Below are 25245 nucleotides of genomic sequence, written 5' to 3'. Positions count from 1 at the left end.
CTGAAACACCAAATCCGAATCAAAACTGAAGGCTTTGAAACAGCTCCAAAAAAAATCGGAAGGATCTGAAACATTTCAGAAATGCTTGGGAGAATTTTGGAGCTGGGCTTGCAGGGAAACAAAAACTAAGAAGTGGGGGAAGGACTGCTCTGATATTGACATCTAGCTCCTGGTTCAATTCCCCAGCTCTCTGATTGCTTCCCCCAGCTCTCTGATCATTTCCCCAGCTCTTTCCAGTGGGCATGGGTCCCTGGATCTGCCTACAGGGTTTAGCAGGGTGCCACTGCAGGCTGGGGCCAGCAGCAGCCACTTGGCACAGCCTGCACCTAGCACTGGGAAGGCTGCAGTTCTAGCCCCGGCCTGCAGCAGCAGCCTGCTGAAACCCAGTGCACAGATCAAGGGGCCCGGGCCCCCTGGGAAGAGCTGGGGGAATGAACAAAAAGCTGGGGAATCAAACTGGGGGGGGCTGGAGAATTGAACCGGGCGCTGGGCAATCCCTTCTGTGCAGCCTGACTCCGCATCGAGAAGAGATCTGTGCCAGGGTCTCATCCCCGCCACTGCCCTGTGTAGCCCCAGATGTCTGCTCCCTGCAGAGCCAGGTTGCATAGCAGGGACCAGCAGTGCCCTGCCACGTGACCTGGCTCTGCAGGGAGCTGAGATCCACGCTGGGGTCTCCTTCCTGCTGCTGCTTGCTCTGCACAGCCCCACATCGCTGGGGCAGCGCAGGGCAGGCAGTGGTGGTGAGGAGATCCTGGCACAGATTTCTGCTCCCTGCAGAGCTGAGTCACACGGCAGGGACCAACAGGCTTGCATGCCACTGCTTCCGTGCCCCACAACCTGGCATGACAGGGGTCAGATCCACGCAGGGCTCTCCTTGCCTGCACGGAGGGCAGCAGCCCTCCCCCTACCCCAGACAAGCCACCCAGGGCCCTGTCCTACTCCCTTCTGGGGTCCTGCAGCCCCGAGGTCCAAGCTCTGACCCGCTGGGTAGGGCTGTACAAAGCTTCTCTTGCAGCCCATTTGAAACAGATTCAGAGGAGATTCGGCTGAAACGAAACAGGACAGTGATCCGAAACGCCTAAATGAATTGCTGTCCTCTGATATGGCCAAATCCAAGACCAAATTGAAACACACCCGTTTTGCGGAGCTGTAGTGGACAGAGCCTTGCATCTGCTGCCCCAAGTGACTCAGCTTTGCCAATGCATTAAGTAGCTTCCAGCACAAACATATTGCAACGTGTACTTTGTTAGAACAGAAGAATGATCAAGAGAGTGATTGCAACTCGGAGGACAAACCATGCATTGTCTTTTTAGTCTAGGTGGAACGTAAATTGACAATCCAGCTTTGTGTTGCAGGGCTGGCCATAAGAAAAAGCATTATTTTCTATTTTAGCTGAGCCAACTGATACGGCTATAGAAGTCTGAAAATGGAAACCTACAATGCCATCTTTTTGCCCATGTTAAATATTCAGTAAGCCTGAAAAATACTGTACTTCCCTAGAATGCACTTATTGATGCTGGATAGTTAGAGGAAACGAGCTGAACTCCTAGTAGCTGATCAATTTTAACTTTACACTGAACAGTATAAAAGCAATAAACAGTATGAAAATACTCTCTGAGAAATAGAATGGCTGTTTAAAATTAAGTTTTCAGCATGGCCACCAGCTAAAACACAATTTCCAAAGGACATACTTATTGCTGCTGATGTTTTGCACTTGGGTGTGCATTCTCACATGTAGTTCATTGTGTATGTCTTGTACAGTGACCTTGCTTTAGGCATCCACTAGAGTAGTTTGAAAATGGTCTATGTTCCGAGTCTAGGCTCTTTGAAAAGGCTCTGATTGACTTAAGTGGGCTTTGCATGGGGCTTAATTGGCTATAAGCTAGATTATAGGTCCTGCACTTATGTTGGTGAACAGTCTCACTTGCTGAGTAGTTCTGTTTGCATCAGTGAAGCAACTCTTATTTATGAGCAACTGCAGCAGTGAGATAAAGTCCTCCAGAAGTTTTCCCAGTTGATTTTAAAGAATGCATGCATTAATGTCCCTATTAATTTAGGCAGATGTTTTTTCCAAACATGCAGAAAATTTGTATTATAGATAACTAAGCATAATTTTGTAAATATATCTTTTACTGTAATTTTAAATACTGCCTACATAGAATTGAGGGCTTCCTTTGTTTTAAACATCTGACTTGTGGTGAGATATTCCACTCTATTTGCATACCTTTTTCTTGAATAAGATTAAGCTGTACCTAGAATTAGTGTTACTTTTCCTCTTTCAGCCTTTATTATAATTCCTAATTTTTTTAAAAAGGTGCTTGTCAGAAGGTTTTGCTGCTTCTGTGTATGGAACTATGTTGGTTTATTTCACTACATCATTTAACATGCAAATTCTCTAATTTGTGTGGTACTCTCTGTTTATATCAAAGGTATGGTTATTTTCTCTGTTGTTGTTACTGTCTCAGCAATTTCAAGATTTCTATTAATGATATAACTTACCATAATACAGTTCTAAATGACTACTCTGCCGTGTTTTAGAAGTGTAACAATTTAGTTGTGCAATAAGAAATCTGGAATATTATTGGCTGGTCCTGAGTCTCATTATGGCTATGCACTAAAATACAATTAACTATATTGGATTTTAACAATGGGGACACTTCATGGAACAATAGTTCATTGATTTAAATGCTGTACAAATGGAAAAGAAAAATTTTAATTTGGTACAAGTGAAGAAATAATTGATAAGGGAAGAATTTCAGATTCAAGACTGCAGACATTTATGAATTATAGGCTTGGGAGATTTTTAGTAAAAAGGTCTGTCCAGCTGCTTAATGGCATATGCAAGTAATTTGTTCACTAACTATTTCTAAGGGCTGGAAGATTTTCAAAGAAATAAGCTAAGGTTTTCTGATTCTTTTAAATCTAATTAGAACATCCAAGTTATTTTAATTCATATTAACACATTCCTTCAAATCTTAGAAAAAAAGTTAAGCTACAAAATAGATTGTTCTTAAATAGGGGCACTAGTATTTTTTTAGGCTATAAGCAAACAGCTGTATGGTCGTTCCAATATATGCTATCTTTACATTTTGCTGTTCTATCTAATGTATATGTAAACAAATGTAGACATCAATATATTGCATTTACATGTACTGTATTTAGGGTTTGGCATTATCAAAGCATAGTTTCATTGACAAAAGGTTAGCCTTATTTTTTTTTTCCTCAAGCACACTTTAGAAGAAAAATCAATTTTCTAAGGGCTTTTCCTATAGAGATCAGGAACAAGATATGTTTGAGAATATCAGAGGAGTGCAAAAAACAGACTATAATACTTCAGGTTATTATCTTAGATGTTACTTGGCCAACTTGAATTTTAACCTGAAAATATCTAAGTTAACAAATGGTTTTTATTTCATTTATAACATGGATTGTTAAAAATTAAAAAATATATATATATATTGTGCTTGTAACTTCCTTTTTTACTTTTTACCCGCTTCTACTGGAACTGGAAAAAAAATACTTTTAGAATAATATTTTTAAATAAAACTCAAACGTCTGACAGATTCCCTTTAAAATTGGGTGGGGGGGGAGAAAGAAGAGATAATCGGGCATTTCTGTATTGTGTATTTTGGTCTAATAGGCTAAGTATAGACATTCAAAAATCCAAGCCTGAATTGATTCAAACTTTGCAAGTTAGTTTAACCTGTGTAGATTGAACTGATTTGCAAGTGAATAGACGTTCACTTTTGATTCCGGAAATGAAGCCACATGCCTGCAGTGGCTCAGGCTAAAAGCCAGGGGGCACTAGAGTGAGCCCTTCCTTTCTTTGGCAGCAGCCACAAGGCTGGAGGGAAGCTGACCTGGGAGGGAGGAGGTGGCATGGCCAGGGCTTAGCAAACTGCTGAGTATGATTAGGGAGGGGTTTAAACCCCCACCCTGGTCTGCAGGAACCCCAGCCAGGGTGTGCCTTGAGGGGAAGGAGTAACCAGCCCTTCCCGGGTCTGTCCCTAGCGGAGGAGGGAATGGCCAGACACCAGCCATGGCAGCGCCTCCGATGAAGGGGTGTAGGGTAGGGGATTAAATTCCCCTGTCTCCCCACTCTCCCATGGGCACAGCGACCGCAGCCAGGGTCTGCCTTTCTGCCCCACTGGCCACTAGTGCGGTGGTAGCTATGCCAGAGCCAGATGGCATGACACTGCCATCCACCTGCCTTGCCCCAGTCTGAGGCTGGGACTGGGGCCATGAGCCTGAGCCAGGCTGGCCCACGGCTGCTGATGAGAGTGGGTCTGACAGGCCGGCGTAGGCTGGGCCGTGGGGGCAGGGCTCTTCCCAGCCAGCTGTGGCTGGCCCTGTGGGAACTGTGCACCCAGATTGCTCGCGGCTCCCTGCACTTGGGCTGGGCTGGGCTGGGTTGTCATGGAGCCACAGCTACAGCAGCAGTGGTGTCACCTCCACCTGTCACGGAATCGCAGCTGGCTGGGAAGGGTCTGGGCCCTGCCCCTGAAGCTTGGCTTGACCCAGGTCAGCCCTTCTGTGCCTGCCCGCAGCAGTGCCTGCAGTCAGGCGAGGTGGGTGGATAGAGGGGCTGGCCCAGGCTGGGTCATCAGGGAGGGCCCTTCCCAGCCAGCTGTGGCTCCGTGGCAGCCCAGCTTGGCATGAATGACCAAAGGCTGCCTGAGCAGTGGCATGGAGGTGATGCCATTGCAGGTGTGGGCAGGCACCTTGGCACCCAGAATGGCCAAGCAGGATATGTCCTTTGTGCCCATGGCTGCCCAGACTGGTTCGGAGGCACCAGCAGGCCATGGGGGCTTGTGTACCTGCTGCTGCTGCTGTTGCACCCTCTGCACGGTGCTTGCTCATCTGTCTGTAGCTGCCACATAGGGCTTGACGATGGTGGCTGTGGGCACATGAGCCTCTGTGGTGGGCGGCTGTCAGTCTTTGGGCCAGCCAGTGACTCTGAGCTGGCCTGGGCTGCCATGGGCATGAAGGACTAGTCCCACACCGTCAGTCTGGCTGTCAAGGCTCCTGCCCGCAGCTGCAGCAACATCGGCTCCACACCACTGCCCAGCCAGCTGCTGCTCGTGCACACCGGGCCAGGTTCTCATGGAGCCACAGCCAGCTGGGAAGGGCCCTGCCCTGATGGCCTGGCCCAACTATCTGCCTGCTTTTCCTGGGGCAGTGGGGACTGCTGAGGGCGGGTGTGGAGGGGCCGGCCCAGGCCACAGTGAAAGGTTTCTTCCCAGCTGGGTGTAGCTCCATGACAGACCAACCCAGCCTGCATGCAGGGAGCTGGCAGCAATCTGGGCACACAGCTCCAACGTCCCCAACTGGAGCTGTAACTGGCTGGGAAGTGCTCTGCCCCCATGGCCCAGCCAGGGCTGGCCTCTCTGTACCCGCCTCAGCAGCATCCATGGGCTCAGCCAGCCCCAGCCCCAGCCTCAGCCTTGGGCAAGGCAGGCAGATGACATAAATCCCCTCTCTGCCCCTTTTACCTTAGGGGACCCTGTCAGCCACCATCTGGCCATGCCCCTGCCCCTGTTCCAGCTACAGAGAGGGCTGAGGCCAGCCCTACTCTCTGGACCAGATAGAACAGCACAGCTCAGGACTGAAAAGCATGTTGGGGCTCTCTAGCTGGAGCAGTGAGGGCTGACTCACTGGCTGGCTTGCTGCCCACCCCCAGGCAAACCCTGGCTGGGGGCTGGGGCCAGGGAAGGGGGTTAAACTCACTATCCCCCAAGTACAGAGCCCTGCCCTGCTGGCTTACTTAGTGCTGGCTTTGACTGTGGACTAACAAATCCCAGAGGCACCCAGAAGCAGGAAGAGGAAGTTATGAGCAATCCAGCAGAGGCCTGAGGGCTTCAAATTTCAAATTGAGGGCTGCAAATCTTAGACATCTCTGGTGCAGCAGGAAGAGGAAGTGAGCACAGCCCATGCTGGCTATGTGCCAGAGAGCTAGCAACACTTAGCCTTGTTCTGTTACAGGTTTAAATGAGTTTCTGATCACTTAAACCAGTTTGTGTGTAATTTCTGTCCCTAACCATAAAAGATATCATCCTAAAAATCCTTGCTTTGTGTTTTCTAAGAATTTGCCTTTACTTGTATTTAGTTCCATATACTTTCAGGTAGCTATAAAATCTTCCTTAAGGTTTGAAGCAAAATTTAAAAGCAACTACCTTTTCTTAATCCTGGATTTAGAAGATTAAGGAAAAGTACTTTCCGAATGGAAAAATAGCTTGCGGTGAATTGTGACTGTTTTGGTACCTTTTGACAGGTAAATCACAAACCAAAACATTATAAATCAGTTCATGGAGCATGAACAGTCGTAGTGTTTTAATCAGACAATAAGGCCTCAAGTAAGTGAAATTGTTCTAGGTGTATGTGATGAGTCTAGTGAAGGAAGAAGGCAAAATTTAAGATCCACTCCACCAAACATGTATAGGAGTTTGCCAACCATGAATAATGGTGAAAAGAAAGTACAGAGTGTGTGTAAAAAGTCTGGAGCAAAGGGGGATACCATGACTCGTACCACCAAGTAGTCAGTAACAGCATAATAGTCTTCCACTCAGCTAGCAACACCATGTTAATCCAGTGTGTACACTCTCAGAAAAGCACTCGGTATTAGTTTCAAATATGCATTGCATCATGTCACAATATCATTTTGAAGAATTCAAATAGCTCTTAGCCTGCTTTAGCAAAAAGCTAAAATATCCTCAAGTGAAGGATGGTTTTATTTATCCAAACTTTTGGGGGAGCATAAGTAGGTATGTGCATGCCAGTGAGCAATAGGATATAGGCATTATATAACATCTTAATTTTAATGCTGTTTGTCTTCTCAGTAGTCTTGATATAGCTGTTCAACTTTTTTCTGTAGAAAGAAACATTTTTTCTACCTCTTGTTTCTCTTGCCATATTCTTCAGTTGTAACTTGGGGCGGGGGGGGGGGGGGTTATATATTTTTTAGCTTACCTGAGCAATAGATGGTAACTAACGTAAGGTAAAAACCAAATGAAGACGGGGAACTTTGTAGCTTTCACATCTTAGCAAGTTGAAGTATAGAGTACATGGAGTCTAGTTTTTATCTTGATTTGTTTAATATATGAGAAAAAAACTACAGACGGCCTTTGCTTTACTGGTATTTTGCACGTATTAGTTATCATCTGTTAGCTTACACACAAATAATGTGCCATTTTTCCTTGTGATGGTGAGGCATGAGAACTTGACTGAATGAGTTTTTTTATTTAAATAGAACATTATGTTCGTATCACATTCAAACAATGCTAGACTCTTGCCTGGAGGGATTTTGGAAAATAAGAAAAGAGGTTTGGTAATATCCTGAGCCTCCCTTCTACTACAGGGGAGACTTACGTAGAAACTGTGACTGCAGTTGCAGCTAGCAAGGTATATATGAGTGGTAAAAAGAAGGGTTTCTACAAGTATGTTGGTAGCAAGAGGAGAATCAGGGGAAGTGTAGGTCCCCTTGCTGAATGGGAGAGGCAACCTTGTGATAGGATGCAGAAAAGGCTGAAGTGCTCAGTGCCTTTTTCTCCTCAGTCTTCATAGGCAAAGTGAGCTCCCAGATTACCAAACTGAGCAGCAGTCTGGGGAGCAGCCCTCAGTGCTGAAAGAACAGGTCAGGAACTATTTACAAAAGCTGGACATGTACAAGTCTATGGGGCTTGAGGGAGTTGGCTGATGAGATTGCAGAGCCACTGGCCATAATCTTTGAAAACTCATGGCTATCAGGGGAGGTCTCGGATGATTGGAGAAGGGCAAACATTGTGCCTGTATTTAAGAAAGGGAAAAAGGAGGATCCAGAGAACAACATACTAGTCAGTCTGACCTCAGTCCCTGGAAAAATCATAAAGCAGATCCTCAAGGAACACTTGTCTAAGCACTTGGAGGAGAAAAAGGTGATTACTGATTAGGAACAGTCAGCATGGATTCACCAAGGGTAAGTCATGCCTGATCAACCTGATTGCCTCCTATGATGGGATGGCTGACTGTGGATACAATGAGGCCAGTGGATGTGGTGTACCTTGATTTTGAGCAAGGCTTTTGATACAGTCTCCTATAACATCCTTGTAGGCAAGCTAAGGAAGTCTGGGGTGGACGAATGAACTGTAAGGTTGAGAGAAAACTGGCTGGAGCTTCAGGCTCAGAGGATAGTAATCAATGGCTCAATGTTTAGTTGGCAGCCGGTATGAAGTGGAGTACCTCAGGGGTCAGTCCTGGGGCCAGTTTTGTTCAACGTCTTCATCAATGACCTGGCAAATGACATAGAGTGCACCCTTAGTAAGTTTGCAGATGACATCAAACTGGGGGGAGTAGTAGATACGCTGGAGGGTAGGACTAGGGTTCAGAGTGACCTAGACAAATTAGAGGATTAGGTCAAAAGAAATCTCATAAGGGTTCAACAAAGACAAGTGCAAAATCCTGCACTTAGGACGGAACAATCCCATGCGTCAGTACAGGCTGGGGCCTGACTGTCTGGGCAGCAGCTCTGCAGAAAAGGACCTGGGGGTTACGGTGGACAATAAGATGAATTTGAGCCATCAGTGTGCCCTTGCTGCCAAGAAGGCTAATGGCATATTGGGCTGCATTGGTAGGTGTGTTGCCAGGAGGTCAAGGGAAGTGCTTGGTGCCTTCTGTTCAGCACTGGTGAAACTAATGTGTACTCACCACATTACTGACCCCCCACTACACAAAGGATATGGACAAATAAGAGAGAATCTAGTGGAAGTCAACAAAAATGATGAGGGCGCTGAGGCACATGACTTATACGGAAAGGCTGAGGGAACTGGGCTTGTTTAGTCTGGAGAAGAGGAGACTGAGGGGGAATTTAATAGCAGCCTTCAACTGCCTGAAGGGAGGTTCGAAAGAGGATGGAGATAGACTGTTCTCAGTGGTGGCAGATGACAGAACAATGAGGAATGGTCTCAAGTTGCAGCAAGGGAAGTTTAGGTCAGATATTAGGAAGAATGTTCTCACTAGGAGGATAGTAAAACACTGGAACAAGTTACCCAGAGATGTGGTGGAAGCTCCATCCCTGGAGTTTTTTAAGACCCAATTAGAGCCTTAGCTGGGATGATCTAGTTGGGGATGGTCCCGCTTTGAGCAGGGGTTTGGACTAGATGTGACTTCCTGAGGTCCCTTCCAACCCTAACTTTCCATAATTCTATGAATGTTTTGAGAATAGCTTCATTCTTTTGGAAGATCAGATGTGGTTCTTTACAGGAGTGAGCTATGCCTTCAGCTTGCCTGGCAGAAGAAGGCACAGCATTTTGAAAGAGGAGGTCTAGGTTCAATAAAAAGACTTATAAGATTAATCTTCATTGTGAGACTGTAAGGCACAGCTTCTGTTTTAGATGGGAAAGAACCCTAATAAAATATACTTGGTAAAGAGAGGAAAATTCATGTTGAGCCTATCTACTTCTCCTCTGGGTGGTCCAGGAGCAGAATTTTGTACTTGGAGTGTTCTAGCTGACAATCCAAGCCTGTTTATCAGAGAGCTTAAAGACTAAGGTAAGCATCTTGCTACCCTAGGGACAGATTTGCTTAAATATTACTTGGAAAACTCTTCTTATAGCAGGTACAGACTTTAGAAGTGCCATGATCTAGCTATGAGGTCTCAGTGACCATATTTCATTAGTGTCTGCTTTGCAGTATTCAGACTAATATATTCTCCCTTACTACTTAGCTTAGCAATGGGATACAATACAGGGATCTACAGAGGGATTGAAAAGTGGTCTGCAGTGGAGTTGCTCCTTTAGAACCTTGTTGAAGGCCACTGTTGCCAGTCACAGAAGGTGAAGGGCACTAGAAGCTGAAAGGACCTCAAAAGCTGTGACATGGGGAAATACTTTTGCTTTGTACCCTTGATTCAGAAAAGCTGTCTCTTGGAAGGGAGTGCCATGAAGACTTGAGAAGACAGTTCCTCACCTACACACACCTCTGGTCAGAGCTCTGCTGTTCTCCTCAGCTAGTTGTCTACTACCCTTACGTTCATTGTATCTAAATTAATCTTAGATACTTTGTGCTGTCCAAAAAAGTCCTTCAGTTCTCTGTAAGGTACCTTACATACTAAGGCTTAATAGGTTTACTTATTGTAGTAAGCAGTAGTGTACCTGGTACTCAGTGAGTGTACAGTCAGTTGTTAAATACTTTTACATTCAAATTAACATTTTTTAATAGGAAATGAGATTTCAAAAATAAATTTAATCTTTTAAAATTTGTGGATATGCCTATAATCTGGAGAATGAGTATTGAATACATCTTGAAATACTGGTAGTTTTATAGTGTTATTTCTTTGAAAGCAGACTAGTAATACAAGTGTGTGAACTGTGGATGCATCAAAAACATCAACCCCGATCTTTATTATTAACAGCTTCAAGAGATTTCATTAAAAACATGTTTACTAAAATGCAATGGTTTGAAATGCTTAGCTACTTTAATTATTAAATGTTGTCAGTATGTTTATTATTAAACAGTTTCTTTGGGATCTTGTTTCATGAAGCAGTTGATTTGAAAATTGGGGCTATTTAAGGTTTTTCTAGTGTTATAATTTTAAAAAAATCTAGGCTTGTTAATATATTATAGGGTAAATTTTGATGTAAGTAGTATTATGTTCCTATTAAAAAGTGGTGTTCTTTTCTTTACATGTGCATGTGTTCCTTGACACTTTTTTTTCCTTCTTTTTCCAGAGGATGTTAAGCAAGTTTTTGGCCAGACCACAATTCATCAGCATATTCCATTTAACTGGAATTCAGAGTTTGTGCAGCTGCATTTTGGAAAAGATCGAAAAAGACACCTAACATATGCAGAGTTCACCCAGTTTTTACTGGTGAGTTTGGGGTGATAAAGCTTGTCATGAGCAGTAAGCAGGGATCCTGGTTTTCCCTGATTAAAAAAAAAATCACAAATTCTCTGATTTAAAAAAAAAAAAAAAAGGAAAAAAAGAAAATTCTCTGATTTAACATGAAAGTATCTTCACTCCCCCCACAACCCCTGCCACCCCCAGCCTTGCCAGAGAGGGCCTCAGCTGCCCGGGCTATGGGGCCAGGGACCCAGGTCCACAGCCCCCTGCCCCTGGCAGGAGGTGACGGCTGCTGCAGTGAAGCGGACCCCAACTCCCTGCCCCCTGCTGCAGACTCGGGCAGGGGTGAGGTCAGGTTTCTGCCATTGCACGTACTCCTGGGGGAAGCGGGGACTCACGACCACACAGATCTGTATGCCGGGCAGGGGTGGGCTGCCCACTGCAGGCTCAGGCTTCTGCCCTGCTGCCCTCCCCCAGGGCCTCTGCAGCCCAGCATGTGTGACCCAGCGCTGCAGGGCACAGTGGAGCTATGCAGGAAAGCAGCTTACCGCTGTGAGCCCCACACTGCCCTGGTGACATGTCCCCTGCACGCAGCAAGGGGCACAACTCTGCACCACCGTCACTTGCTGCCATGTGCACAGGACAGTGCAGGGCTCACCACAGTCATTAGCTTCCTCATGTGGCCCTGCTGTGCCCTGCTGTGCCAGGTGACACCCAATGGGCTGCAGATGCCCTGGGGGAAGGCAGCAAGATGGGAGCCTGAGCCCGCAGCAGGCAGCCTGCCCTCACCCCTGGTCTGCACATAGATCTGGGGTGCATGGGTCCCCACTACTCCCCACACGAGTACGTGCAGTGGGAGGATGCTGCCCCCAACCCTCCGCCCCTCTTGACCAGCTGCCTGAAGCCCTGTCTTGCTCCCTAGCAGGACGCTTTGATTAGGGAGGGGTTCCTAGCCCAGCAGGGATTTGATAACTCAGTGTTTATCACCCCATTAAGAAAACAACAGAGGGACGTTACCAGCTACCTGTTGATTCTGCTTTTGTCCTGTCTGCCATAGCACGGACCATAGCTAGCATGTGGTCTACTAGCTAATGCTGAAAAGTATCTGTGTAAGGCAGAGGGGTTGGCAGAATTCCTGCTTAGAGGGGATGGGTTGGAACAGATGCCTGCAGTCTCTGCTGAAGCTACAGCCAAGGGACAGAGGGGAGGGGCCAGCCCTGCTGCAGAGCAGAGAGGCGTGCCCAGCCAGAGAGCATGCCAGGATGCTGGGGAGTCTGATTTAACCTAAATCAGCAAGGGGTCTGGTGCAGGCAATGTATAACTTGGTTTGACCCAAATCAGTTAAGTCTGATTCTACATTCAACCAGGTTTATCTCAGACAGGTTTCAGCTGTTCTCCAACTGATTTATATACAGTGAACATTTGTTCTGTTATGTGTTTAAACCAGTTTCTGATCACTTAAACTGGTTTATGTGTAATGTGTGTCCCTAGCCCTTACAACTGTCAAGACTGGATTTCAGTATTTGTTTCAATAGTGACATCCTTGTAGTAAAATTGCCAGCTCTTGGTAGCTTTTACCTTTCTCTTTGGCAATTTGTGAATGAAACATGACTGTGTTTTTACTTAGTGGGGTCTGTTCCATTGTTTTACTTTAATCATTGACATATGAGATGGAAAGCTTAGACAAAACTGTCAACAGGCAAGTCAAAGTATGTTAAATAATGTTTTTGCTAAATATGGTAAATGTTGAGCTCACTTGCCAAACTGGCTTAACGAAATGCTTCTTTTGATTATATATGTTTTGATTTCAGTGGTAAACTACAGTAATGATATTACTTCTGTTGCAGGCTTCCAAGTATAGTGTGTTGTTTGCTTGTTACCCCATTCTAACTGAATGCTGCCAAACATGGTTTTAGTCCATGTTGCTGAGGCAAGGCAAGCATAGAATCATAGAAAATGAGGGTTGGAAGGGACCTCAGGAGGTCTTCCAGTCCAGCCCCTGTTCAAAGAAGGACCATCCCCAACTAGTTCATCCCAGTCCAAGCTTTGTCTAGCCAAGTTTTGAAAACCTCCAAGGATGGAGCTTCCACTACCTCTCTGGGTAACCTGTTCCAGGGTTTTACTACCCTCCTAGTGAAAAAGTTCTTTCAAATATCTAACCTAAATTCCCCTTGCTGTAACTTCAGATGTTGTTCTGTTCTCTGCCACCAGAGCTGACCTGAGTAGAGTGTGGAGCCCCACCCCTGGTCTGATCCCGTGTGCCCTGGACCCAAAGAAGCTGCCACTGCTATCAGCGGTGGCAGGGATGGGGGTAGCGAGTGACTGGATGCAAAGCTGGTGGCTCGGAGTCGCTGTAGCCATTCTGCCTAGCTGCATGGGGGCCCCCCAAAGCACAGGGCCGGCAGTGGTCACCCCAATTGGCCCCCCTTAGGGACGGCCATGTCTGAGAACAGTTTAGCTCGTTCCTCTTTCGAACCTTCTTCTAAGTACTTGAAGGCTGCTATTAAATTCCCTCTCAGTCTCCTCTTCTCTAAACTAAAGAAGCCAAGTTCCTTCAGCCTCTCCTCATATATCGTGTTCCCCAGCCCCCTCACCATTTTTGTTGCCCTCTGCTGGACTCTTTCCAATTTGTCCACATCCTTTGTGTAGTGGGCGGGGCCCAAAACTGAACGCAGTATTCCAGATATGACCCCACCAGTGCTAAATAGAGGGAAATAAGCACTTCCATTGACCTGCTGGCAACACTCCTAGTAATGCAGTCCAGTATGCCATTAGCCTTCTTTGCAACAAGGTCACATTGTTGGCTCATTCAGCTTATTGTCCACTATAACCCCCAGGTTCTTTTCTGTAGCGCTGCTGCCCAGACATTCATCCCCAGCCTGTACTGGTGCATGGGATTGTTCCATCTTAAGTGCAAGACTTTGCACTTGTCCTTGTTAAACCTTGACATTTCTTTTGGCCCTATCCTTCAATTTGTCTAGGTCACTCTGAATTCTAACCCTACCCTCCAGTGTATCTACTACTCCCCCCAGCTTGGTGCCATCTGCAAACTTGCTGAGGGTGCACTCTATGCCACCTTCTAGGTCATTGATTAAAACATTGAACAAAACCAGGTCCAGGACCAACCCCTAGGGCACTCGACATGAGCTCCCAACTGGACATCAAGCTATTGATTACTGCCCTCCAAGCCTGATGCTCCAGCCAGTTTTCTATCCATCGTACAGTCCATCCAGCCCATACTTCCTTAGCTTGCCTGTGAGAATGTTGTGGGAGACTGTAGCTAAAGCCTTGCCAAAATCAAGGTATAACACATGCACTGGTCTCTCTGCATCCACAGAGCAAATCACCTCATTATAGAAGGCAATCAGATTAGTCAGGTATGACTTGCCTTTGGTGAATCCATGCTGACTGTTCCTCTTCTTCCTCTCCTCCAAGTGTCTAGAAATGTATCCCTTGATGATCTGCTCCATGATTTTGCCAGGGGAAAAGCAGTTTTTGTGCCCTAGACAGCAGCAGTGGCTGGACTGGCAATAGCAGCTACCACCATTCTTGTCCTTTTAAATCAGGGCCCAGGACTGGTGTCCTCCTCAACTACCCCTAGTTTACACTACTGCTGTGTTGCACAGAGAATAGATAAGCTTTCTCTTTTCAAGGGAATCCCTTTTGTGTCCATAGTTTTCGGTGTTTTGCTACTTAAAGAAAAGTCTACAAATAGCAAAACAAAGAGTGGTTACTTCTTATTTCAAATGGTACTAGTAAAAATAGTTACCATCAGGAAGAAAGTAATAGGTAAAGCGAGACATCTGCATGTCATAGTTGTGTCCTTTTTTAATGTATTGAGTGCCAATATGAGATTTTTACATAAGAGTTTTAAGGCAAGAACCTATTATAAGACTGCAGGATTTTTTTTCTTTTTTATTTACACAAGGATGTTAGTTCACAGTAGGAGGTAGTATCATTTTGATGAGGAATAATTAAGGTAATGCTATTGAGACAAATGCTTCAAATTGACTTTGTGGAGCAGAGCCTAATTAACTCTTTGTCTGAAGAGGGGGTAGAGATATCATAAGTGCAATCATATTCTGTTACATACCACCAATCCTGCTTAATTTGCCTGCTTATTTGGAGTTGAGAGGCAAAACTCAAATTTTGGTAAAGTTAAGATGGAACTCGTAAGGAGAATTGGAGTCTCATTTTGGAGTTACCAGTGCAAATCCTTCCTGGCTCTACAGTGATCAGGTCCATTTCACACAGAAAAAAAATCACAATTTCCATAAAATAGTTTCATTTGTACTTGGAGTGTCTGATTCCTAGTGATCATACGTTTGCATTGCAAATACCATCATGGTCAGTTTCACCCATTGTCATAGGCTGGATGGGCATGGAAAGAATGTGAGCTGCCATATTTGGGTACCAGTTTCCTAAGAGATGTGAATGTGTGTGCACCCACTCTTAATTGTGGACTTCTGTGTGTGTAGAGAAGCTGATTCTAGTGCATTCAGAGGCTGAACCACTGAAGCAGGGGCAGGCAATTATTTTGGCTGGAGGGCCTCTTCACAAGTTTTGGTGAGCTGTTGAGGCTGCATGGGTAGCTCCACCTCTTGACAGTTGCCTGCCCCCTGGTCACCATCTTGTTACTGGAAGTCCTACCCCTAGTCCCTGACCTTTGCCACCAGAAGTCACTCCCCTTGCCCCCAGAAGTATTTCTTTTGGGGGGGGGGGGGTAGCCTTGGAACCGGAAGTTACACATAGATGTCCTTGTTATAACAGCCGCCCAACTGGGGGGAGCTTGGTAGATGTGCCAGTAACTGTAATAGGAGCACTGGGTCTACCAGGGCCCAGCCCACTCCAGGTAGCCCATGCCTCCAGTGGCAAGCCGTTCCTGACTGCAAGGTCCAGACCTGCATAGCACAGCAAGAAGCCCGCCCCACCTGTCCTGTTCTGGCTGCAGCAGGCATTGCAGAAGGCGGTTGCAGAAGGCACAGCTGAGCTGTGTTCTGCTCAGGACTAGGCCGGCACCAGCGAGAAGAAGCAGTAGCTGAGCCGCGTGCAACTCAGGCCCAGCCGGGTCAGCACTGGGGAGGGAAGGCCACGGCTGGGCCAGCTTTGCCATGTGCTGCTTGGGACAGGGTGGGCTGGTCGTGAGTGGCATGCAGCGAAGCAGCATGCAGCTCAGCTGTGGCTTCTCCTCCCCTGTGCCGACCCAGCCAGGCCCCTCTTGCCCTGAGTGGCGTGCAGCGAAGCCTGCCCAGCTTTCCCTCCCCAGTGCTGGCTCAGCCAGGCCTGGCCCAAGTTGAACACTGCAAAGCCAGCCCAGCGGCACACAGGGAAGCTGGCCCAGCTGCTGCTTCACCTCCCCAGTGCCGGCCTGGCCCAGCCCAAGCAGCACAGCATGGCGGAAGCCCGTCCAACAGTCGCTTTCCCTTACCTGGGTGGCAGGATCCTCTCCAGTGCCATGTAGTGAGGCAGAAGCTGGCCCAGGCACCCCTTCTCCTCACCAGCGCCACAGCATCTGACCCATTCCCTCCTCCCCCTCTCAAGCTACAAACATGGCCTGAGCTCAGGGTGGGGCGTGGCCCGCTGGGGCGGGCTGGGGTCAGGGTTGTTTGCCTCACAACCACAACCCAAGTAAGCAGCCCAGGGTGCCTGCAGCCAGTGCCTGATGCCACCGGCTGCCGCTGGAGACTTTCAGGCAGGCAGCCGTCATTACCTGGAATTTATCCTTTTCTGTCAAATTATTCAGTCTCTCTTTTCGTAGTATCTTTATTTTTCTTACCTCTCATTCCTTTCCTTTCATCTTCAGTTTCGCCAGATACAATCCAATAAGGTAAGGGAGGCTGGAAAACAAAAATTCTGTTTTGTGAAAACGTCAAGGTTTAGTCATCTATTTTGGTTCAGCTGAAACAAAGGCTTTTCAAATTTTGTTTATGTTAAAAAGTGAGTGTGATAGGATCACCCAGGATGTTCAGTAGGCTCATGGCTAAGACATTTGCATGGGCTTTGGGACAGTCAGGCTTAAGGCTGACCAAACAAGGCAGAACAAGTTTTAGACTCAATTTTTCCCTCAACTCAGGTGCCACCTGTAATCTAAAGGGTATTAATTCTTCTGTGACTGGCACTTGTTTCATCTTGATCAAAAATTCTATCATGGACCTGATGATTTTTCTCAAGGAGGGTTTTTGACCAGCCCTTCTGAAAAAAATGTGCCCCCTGTCTACTCCCATTTCCTCCTCCTTCCCCTTTACAAGCCTCCAGCCTTGTCTGAACCATCACCAGCCCATTGTTCTGGTCTGGGGACCACAACAGAGGCTCTGAGCTTTCTTCATTTTTTGCTTTTCAGTCATTTCAGCAGGATAAAGCTAAAATTGCTCTTAAAAATAAGCAGTATTTCTTTGGGGGAAGTGGCAAGGCAGCTGCTGAAGGTACACTCAGCTTTGTTGGAGGTCACAGGGGGACTCTAATTGTTCTCGGATTTTTATTGAAACTGACAAATGCCCAATTTCACTACAGTCTGCCAGGATGCTGGGGCAATCATAATAAACTGGTACATGTAGTCACACAGTTCATGTAGCTGTAAATCACTGAAGCGGATGAACTTCATTACTACCCTCTGCCTTACAGCATTACATTATGGATGCTGAAGTTTCAGCAGAAACTACTCTCAACATAAACTTGAGAAATACTATTTACATGTATAAAAATCTTTCTTTGAATTTTGTAACCTGTGATATTCAGGTTTTCCCTCTGGCATTTTCTCTGTGCTTAAGTCAGTCCTCTTGTTCTCAAGTCTAGACCCTTGGACCTTAGGCAGCAGGAGACGATAGTGGATACTGAGTTACCTCCTTACATTCCTGATGTGTGAATGCTCCTTCTATTGCTCTTAACTTGGACCATATGAGTTGTGTAATATACTTTAAGTACTACTTTGGAGGCAGAACCCCACTTGTTCTTTTAATGAAATAATCCAAAGAAATTAAAAGGAATCCCTTTTGCTTGTCGTCTACCAACTCCTATTGCTGTATAAGGTACACTTCTAATTTCTTACATATTCATATTCTGTAATAGTAGCTAAATTAATTTTTGCTTCTGACACACTGAAGCTAGATGAAGATGAAAATGTAACAGGTTTCATTTATGTGCAAGAATAGAGATCTGTTCTTGGTTTAAACAAAAGTGCTTCTTGTGTGAGAGAGTACTTCTACCTGTATTCAATTTTAAACTACGTTGCTACTGGTAGTCCCCACATTGCAGCTTGGAGCAGGCGAATTTATCCTGCTTTTCATTTAGCTAGCTTGAAGTTAGTTTGAGGAGGTCTGTACTATACTGCAGATGCTTCTGTGACTGCATAGTTCAGAAGTGCTTGAAGTCTGTAACCGTTTAAGCAGAACAATATCAAAACCCACCCAGAGTATAATACTGATTTATGAATCAGATTTTGTATTCACTTGTGTATAGGTCTGTTAAATAAATTTACACATTAACTGGGATTTACTTGGTTCTGGCATGCTACTTGATGAGGTAATAATTACTGTAAATGAGACCTCACAATCTGCTGTGGTGGAAAGGTTTGTGTTGCATCAAATGAATGGTGATCAGTTGGAAATATCAGTTGTAGCTGAACCTAAATCATCACATAAACTGGAAAATGAATGACATTTTTAATGAGCTGTAGGGGAAAGCTGAGGTTAAAAAAGATCTAGGTGGGATTTCACTAAAAACTCTGGTGCCAGAGTGCTTGCTACCATGTGCAAATTAATTTTGCAGGGTGCATCTACATATTCAATTAAGGTGACACAGTAAACTCCAGAGCTGTTTCTTCTGGAGAACACTGCTCCCAGGTGCAGCATCTGTACACATGCCTGGGTCAGCAGCAGTTTGAGCTGGGGTGGAACAGTGGAGGGACTGGCTGAGTGGCGCCAGGCAGCGGAGGGGCTGGTTGGAGCACGAGAGCACAAGTACAGCCCCCACACTTTGGCACCCTGGTGCCCCAGCCAGACCCTATCACCGTCTACACGTGCTTCGGTGGAGTAAGTAGCTGCACTGTAAGATAGGACGGTACTGTCTATTTTATGGTGGAGTTAATTTACTGTGTCCTTATACTGGCACACGTGTAGGCAGTGATGCTTTACTCCAGAGCTAATTACAGGTTTCCTTCACTTTATGCTGGTTCTGTATGTGTGAATTTGCTCTTATGCAATGACCCTTTTTATACCAAAAATTCATTATATGTGAGGTAAATTCACTCTTATACAATCAGTGTGGTGGAAGCCCACAGTCAGCTGCTTTGCATTGTGCAGTGCATTGTGGAATTGATGCGTGCCAAAATATATACTCTCCTGTGCATATCTGTGCTCCTGGCTCATTGTCTGCAACTTGTGTTTCTGTAGTTGCCATCCCCATTATGATAGTGCCTTGTGCTTGTGTGTACTGTCTGCTGTTGCTGAGTATCAAAATTGTCTTGTAGAAGTGGTAGAAATGGGTCTGGGGGGGTCAGTACAGTCGAGGTCTTGGAATGTATCCCTATTTGTTACATTGTAAAGTGGGTTCCCTTTATGCAAATTTGACTTATGTGCTGTTTTCCAGGAACACATGTACAGCAGAAAGCAAGAGAAACCTGTAGTCAACTACATAGTAGATCGCACATGTAGATGCACCCTGTAAAGACTTAAAGAATTTCAGGCTCCAAGTATCAAGACATAAGGTTATTTTTAAAGTTATGCATAGGGACTACGGAAATCCTAATTTAAGGAAGGTATGAGATGGGGGTGGTATTTTTATATTGAGACGCAATTAAGTTTGTTTTTCCTATAAAGTAGTTTTTAAGCATATTTTGTTTACTTAGGCAGTTTTTCTTTTGAAAGCTGGAGGAAATGCTTATCAGCCCAATTAAACAGCAACATTTATCTGCAAACCAAGTTTGTTTACAATTTGCATATCTGAATCTTCAAGAAATGGGCCATTTCACTTTTTTTGTTTAAAAAGTGGCATTTTTGATGCTGGCTGCCTGTAGCACTGGCAGTGACACAAATAGCACATCACTTTCAGACTAATTGCTAGCAGCTACTGAGAATCATTTTGAGATGTATTTAGTCATGCTGTGAAATGTCTTAACTTTCTGACTTTAGGACAACTAGAATAGGTAGCCTTTCTTTTAAATTGGACACTCTAGGATTTTATTACTTTGTTACTTGGTATACTGACATTACAAAAGATTTTTCACGTGATGGAGTTTATATGACACTTTTGACTTTCCAAGACCTTAATTTTATTACATAAGAATTGCCCATATTTACTTTTATGTCGTCCGTTTGTTTTGCTCGTATTTTTGGAGACTAATTTGACAGAAGATAATTACTATTTCTACTTCATGTAACTAAGAAAGTAGATCATGCTCAGTGCATCTCAAAATAGCACTATAGAAACTTAGTTAAAACTCTTTCAGTGAGGATTGTATGTTTGGAATAGGTTTGTTTTTGTTTTGTTTTGTTTTGTCCCAGGTTTTGAGAATGTACTAAAAGCATTTAGAGTTATTAAAATCTGTGGGTAGGGAAAAACCTTTAAGAATCTAGGCCTTTGTCCTTGGGTTTCAGTATGTTTTCAGTTCAAGAACTGGATCTTCATGGTTCATATAATAAACCATAAGTGTATTTTTGCTTTTCTATACCTATAATCCTTCCAGCCAGGACTGGCATCAGTATGAAGCAAGATGATAACAGTTTGTGTGTTTAGCCTTCTACTGTTGCAAGTTACTTAGTCTTGTTAAAAGATCTCTAGTTACGTGTATATGGGGCAGATTTCAATTGAAACAACATTGGCAAGGTGTAAGGATGGGGATACATCAGATTGTAGTCGAGGCCACTAAAGCACTTGAAACCCAACAAGAAACAGGGCTTTCTAAAATATGGCCTTTGGGTCCCATTGCATCTTGACCTTCCAGTTCCCTTGGTGGATTTAATGCCAAACCGAGGTTAAGCTACAAAACTATCTTAGGCCCCTGACAGACGTTATACTTAAGATGCAATTAACCTGTTAATCACATCTAACAGCAATCAGGCCATACATTTAAGCAGTTTTTTATTACCACAACATGTGAACCAGCCACACACAATTTTCTGGCTGTTTTCTGTTATACCTTAAGTTGAATGTGTGGCAGGCTCCCCTGCTATGCAGCCTGATGCCAGTTTTTTAGTGGGGCTTAGTTGACAGCTCCTCCAGCCAGAGGACCACATGGGTCTCCACTGGGCAGCTCAGTGGGATCCTATGGCTGGCCCCACAGTCAGCTGGTTGTTGGTCTGAGCCCCAGGATGACCCCACTAGAGTCTGGTCCTGGGACTGACAGCCGGTTGATTGTCAGTCACAGACCCAGAACTGCCAGTTCAGCAGGCACTCGGCTTTCAGCTTACTGGTGCAGGAAGCATTTGAGATTATCACTGGCAAGTAGTAATCGCATGACTGGGGTCTGATTCCCCAATCCCAAAATCAAGTGTTGATCCATGCATATGTGGGAACAGTTCCTATTGCACCATTAAATGAGTGTGTGCCATCATTTTTATAACTTGTTGACTAAAATATCTCTATAAAAATTGTTATAATAATGAACTTGCTTACAATCAGTAAGCAAGGCAATGTGGTGCAAAAGGTTGGAAACATGCCCTACATGTTCACTGCTCTACCTTAGTATTACCATGTTTATGACTGGCCCTCCTGATTTTTTGCTTAAGTGTAGAAATTCCGAAGTAGTTTGAATTTAGAAATGGAGACTTCTAATGTTTCTGAGTGTTCAGATGTATTTTTCCATGGTATTTCTGCCACTGCAACAGAGGATGATCCCTGTCTGTTAGAGAATCAGCATTTCCTAAGCCAAGTGCAAGATGACTCCTTAAGTTGCTGCCTGTCTCAACCTGACAAGTCTTGTGTTCTTGAACTTCTTCCTTCTTAGACCTCCTGAAAACTGCTTGCTTCAAAATTTATTAAAGTAAATGGAATTATAATCATGGCCCAGGTGAAGCAAGAACTTTATTTGGCCAGATGCAACCAGAGAGCGTGTTATTATTAAATTGCAACACCTCCACATAGTGGGTTGTAATGCAATAGAAATGTAACAGACCTGGAGTTGTAACAACTCAAATGCAATGACTAAGATAACTCGCATAAAACATTTCTCCTTTAAAGCTGAATTTTTAAATAATCCAGTGGGCGAATAAGAGTATTGAAACATGTATCAGTCTTTTCTTTGTGTAATATGCTTTGGAATATTGATGGCACCAGGTAAATTTTAAAATGTCAATTAAAAATTAAACTAAAATTTATTTAAGAAGGCAGGAGCCTGAGCTCGCTTTCTCTCTCTCCCTCACCCCCTTCATCCCCCCCCCCCCCACACACACCTTTCAGGTTTGCATGGCATCACAGATATTGAACTTGCCTTTCACCCTTCACTCCATACCCCATTGAATGCTGGTGTTGCGTATGAAATGAATATTGATTTCCTCTACTTATCATTGAAGACTGCATTTTGCCCTGTAGTATGATTGTGATTCTTGATTAGTACAAGTCTCAGTTTAATTTGACATTTTTAAGATTTTTTTTTTTTTAAATGTAAATGGTGGAAATAATAGCATAATGTCTCTGTCTTTCCTAAGACATGTTTACTACATCTGAAAGCAATCGGTCTTACTCAGTTTTTCTTTGTTTTTCAAGTTCTTATGTAGGTATAATTGCGGGTATGGCCTAAAAGTAAGCAATATGTTTCCAGGGAAAAGAAATTTTAATGCGATTCAAAACTAAAAGGTATAGCATACTAAAATATCTGCTTTTTTCCTACTTCCCTCTGAAAGGAATCGATCCTGAACATGGAAATCTTTAACATTCTGTGCTCATGATTTCATACAAAATTAGGCCAAAAATAAATAGCTAACTTTGACATCATCCGGTTCTGTGGTTTGATACATGTAGGTTTGGATTTTGAGTGGTATAGTCTTACAACCTCACTACCTTCACTGAATGATGATGAGAGTCAACCTCTGTTAGGTAGGGACAGGGTCAGTTGCAGAAGATTATAACATTTTGGAGCTGATTTATGTGTGTTCTTCCTCTGTCTTCCCTGTATTGGTGTGTTTGAATCTCAAACTATGAAAGTATGTGCTAATACTATCAGATAAGTTGAGAAATACATCTCTACCTGCTCTTAGCATTGAGGTTATTCCTGTACTTGTCATTAGGATGACCCTAACGTTGAACATAAAGATTACCATTTATACTTTAAACCCCCCTGAGCTTAATTCCTGGCAGCAGTTCAGCCTGACCATGGAAGCTCAGCTGAATGTGCACGTACAAGGTTGATTCCACCTCACACACCTCCCAGCCTTCTCTTTCTGCAGCTTGTTCGTAACCTACCCAGGTATACAGCCCTTGAGCAGGGGAGGTCTGTTACCAGCCATCCCCCCCTCCCTCTCCCCCCCCCTTCCTGTTATAGCTGTTTATACCCCATTGTGTCTCCCTATACTTTGTAAGCAGAGAAAAACCCTAGAAGAGAAACAAGTAAGATTAGATCTGTCAACTTCAAGGGCTCTTCTTAGCATATAAATAGCAGTCACAGATCTTGCTGCTTTTGAAGGGAAACTCTGCCTCAGGACTTTCCAAGCCTTATTTGATCTCCCTCTTCAAATGACTCCCTAAAGCCAGTTCTGGCATGTTTTCTAGAGGGACAAACTTCTGGCTTTAAAACTGTCTCTTAGTTTTCCCTGGCTTCTCCAGCTATGTATAGCAGCCCTGCCTCAGAGAATTCCTTCTAAACTCACTTTTACATGACACTTGTAGACTCAGTAAAATACACAGATGAGAGCCCAACTGCATTGCATATTAACTGTGTCATTAATTGTGTAACCTAATGCACAGACTTTGAGCTTACTGTATTTATTCAAATCTAAGATGACCCTGTATTTAACACATTCCCCTAATAATTAGATTATGTACAGGCATACCTCGTTTTATTGCGCTTCGCTTTATTGCGCTTTGCAGATATTGCGTTTTTTACAAATAGAAGGTTTGTGGCAACCCTGCGTTGAGCAAGTCTATCGGCGCCATTTTTCCATGATGGTTAGCCTTTTTAGCAATAAAGTGTTTTTTAATTAAAGTATGTACATTTTTTTTAGACATAATGCTATTGCACACTTAATAGACTACAATATAGTGTAAACATAACTTTTATATGCACTGGGAAACCAAAAAATTCGTGTGACTTGCTTTATTGTGATATTCGCTTTATTGCGGTAGACTGGAACCGAGCCCGCAATATCTCCGAGGTATGCCTGTATATAGAAAATTTTCAATTTTGTTTTAATCTTCCAGGTATAGAATCTAATTATTGGAAGGTTGTTCTAAATTTGTCCCCCCTCCCCGCCCCAACTGCTGTAGTTCATGGGGGGAGGGGGGGTTGGGGGATCAGGCAGCCGCCCCCCTTGCCTTCTAACAACCCCACTTCTTCCACCTGCAGCATTTCTGCCACCCAGGTTCCCATTATATCTGCCCCTCCCTTCCCTATAGTCTCTACCTCTTCTTCCACACTCTTTCCTGTCAGACATTGCTTGGGCTCCATTTTCTGCAGGTCATGGAGCACAGTGGTGGTGCTGCTGATAGTCCAGACAGGGGATGGAGTTTCCATGTGCTCCTTCCATGGGGGAGAATCCAGCCTGAGGCAGAGCTGAGTTGCACCTAACAGTAAGGGGGTGGTGGAGGTAGAAGCTATAGAGGGCAAGTGGAGGGTAGGGGTCAGGTGTCTACTGTGGGTCCCTACTCTGGCCCTGATCCAGGCTCAGGGCCAGAGTCAGAGCCACAGCATCTGCTTGCTCCCCTTGCTCTCTCCCTTCCTCCCCCTGGTTTGCACACAAATGTAAAATGGGGGGCTTCTCCCCCACCCATGCTGATTGAGTGGAGAAAACCTCATCTTAGATTCAGTTAAATATAGGGGTTTTTTTAACCTATCAAATACATTAGTAAAGGACTTATGTATTCTGAGTCTGGGTGATGGGCACAAGCCCATGTCACAGCTGGGAATAGTTGAATGATAATACATGTAGAACTCTGCTTACATCCATCCATGGAGATGTGGTAGACTGAGGTGTGCTATGGAATTTACCTATGGTTTGCCCATTCGTGAAATACAGAAATAGCAGAATATAAAGACATTACAATTAAATTTGTTTTCATGTGTTTTCAGGAGATGCAGTTGGAACATGCGAAACAAGCATTTGTGCAGCGAGACAATGCTCAAGCTGGAAGAGTCACTGCTATGGACTTCAGAGATATTTTGGTTACTATCCGGCCACATATGTTGACACCATTTGTAGAAGAATGTTTAGTAGCTGTAAGTTCTGCATGGCTTATTTTTAATGTGTTAGTATCCAGGAGCTGCAACAAAATCAGAGCTCTGTTTC

The 25245-nt window shown here is 44.6% G+C and overlaps 1 protein-coding gene across 1 annotated transcript in view; it reads left to right on the top strand.

Annotated features, from left to right (window-relative positions):
- Positions 1-25245, top strand: part of SLC25A13 (solute carrier family 25 member 13) — a 135622-nt gene that overhangs the window by 55262 nt on the left and 55115 nt on the right. Inside the window, exons 5-6 of the mRNA XM_019533630.1 lie at positions 10701-10840; positions 25029-25175. Of these exons, the coding sequence (XP_019389175.1) occupies positions 10701-10840; positions 25029-25175 (287 nt within the window). The remainder of the gene's footprint in view (positions 1-10700; positions 10841-25028; positions 25176-25245) is intronic.

This window comes from Crocodylus porosus, unplaced genomic scaffold (assembly GCF_001723895.1).
Source record: "Crocodylus porosus isolate Cpor-Errol unplaced genomic scaffold, CroPor_comp1, whole genome shotgun sequence".
NCBI classification, from domain to species: domain Eukaryota; kingdom Metazoa; phylum Chordata; order Crocodylia; family Crocodylidae; genus Crocodylus; species Crocodylus porosus.
The sequence above is the reverse complement of the archived record's forward strand: the minus strand, read 5'-3'. Positions and strand labels throughout refer to the sequence as shown.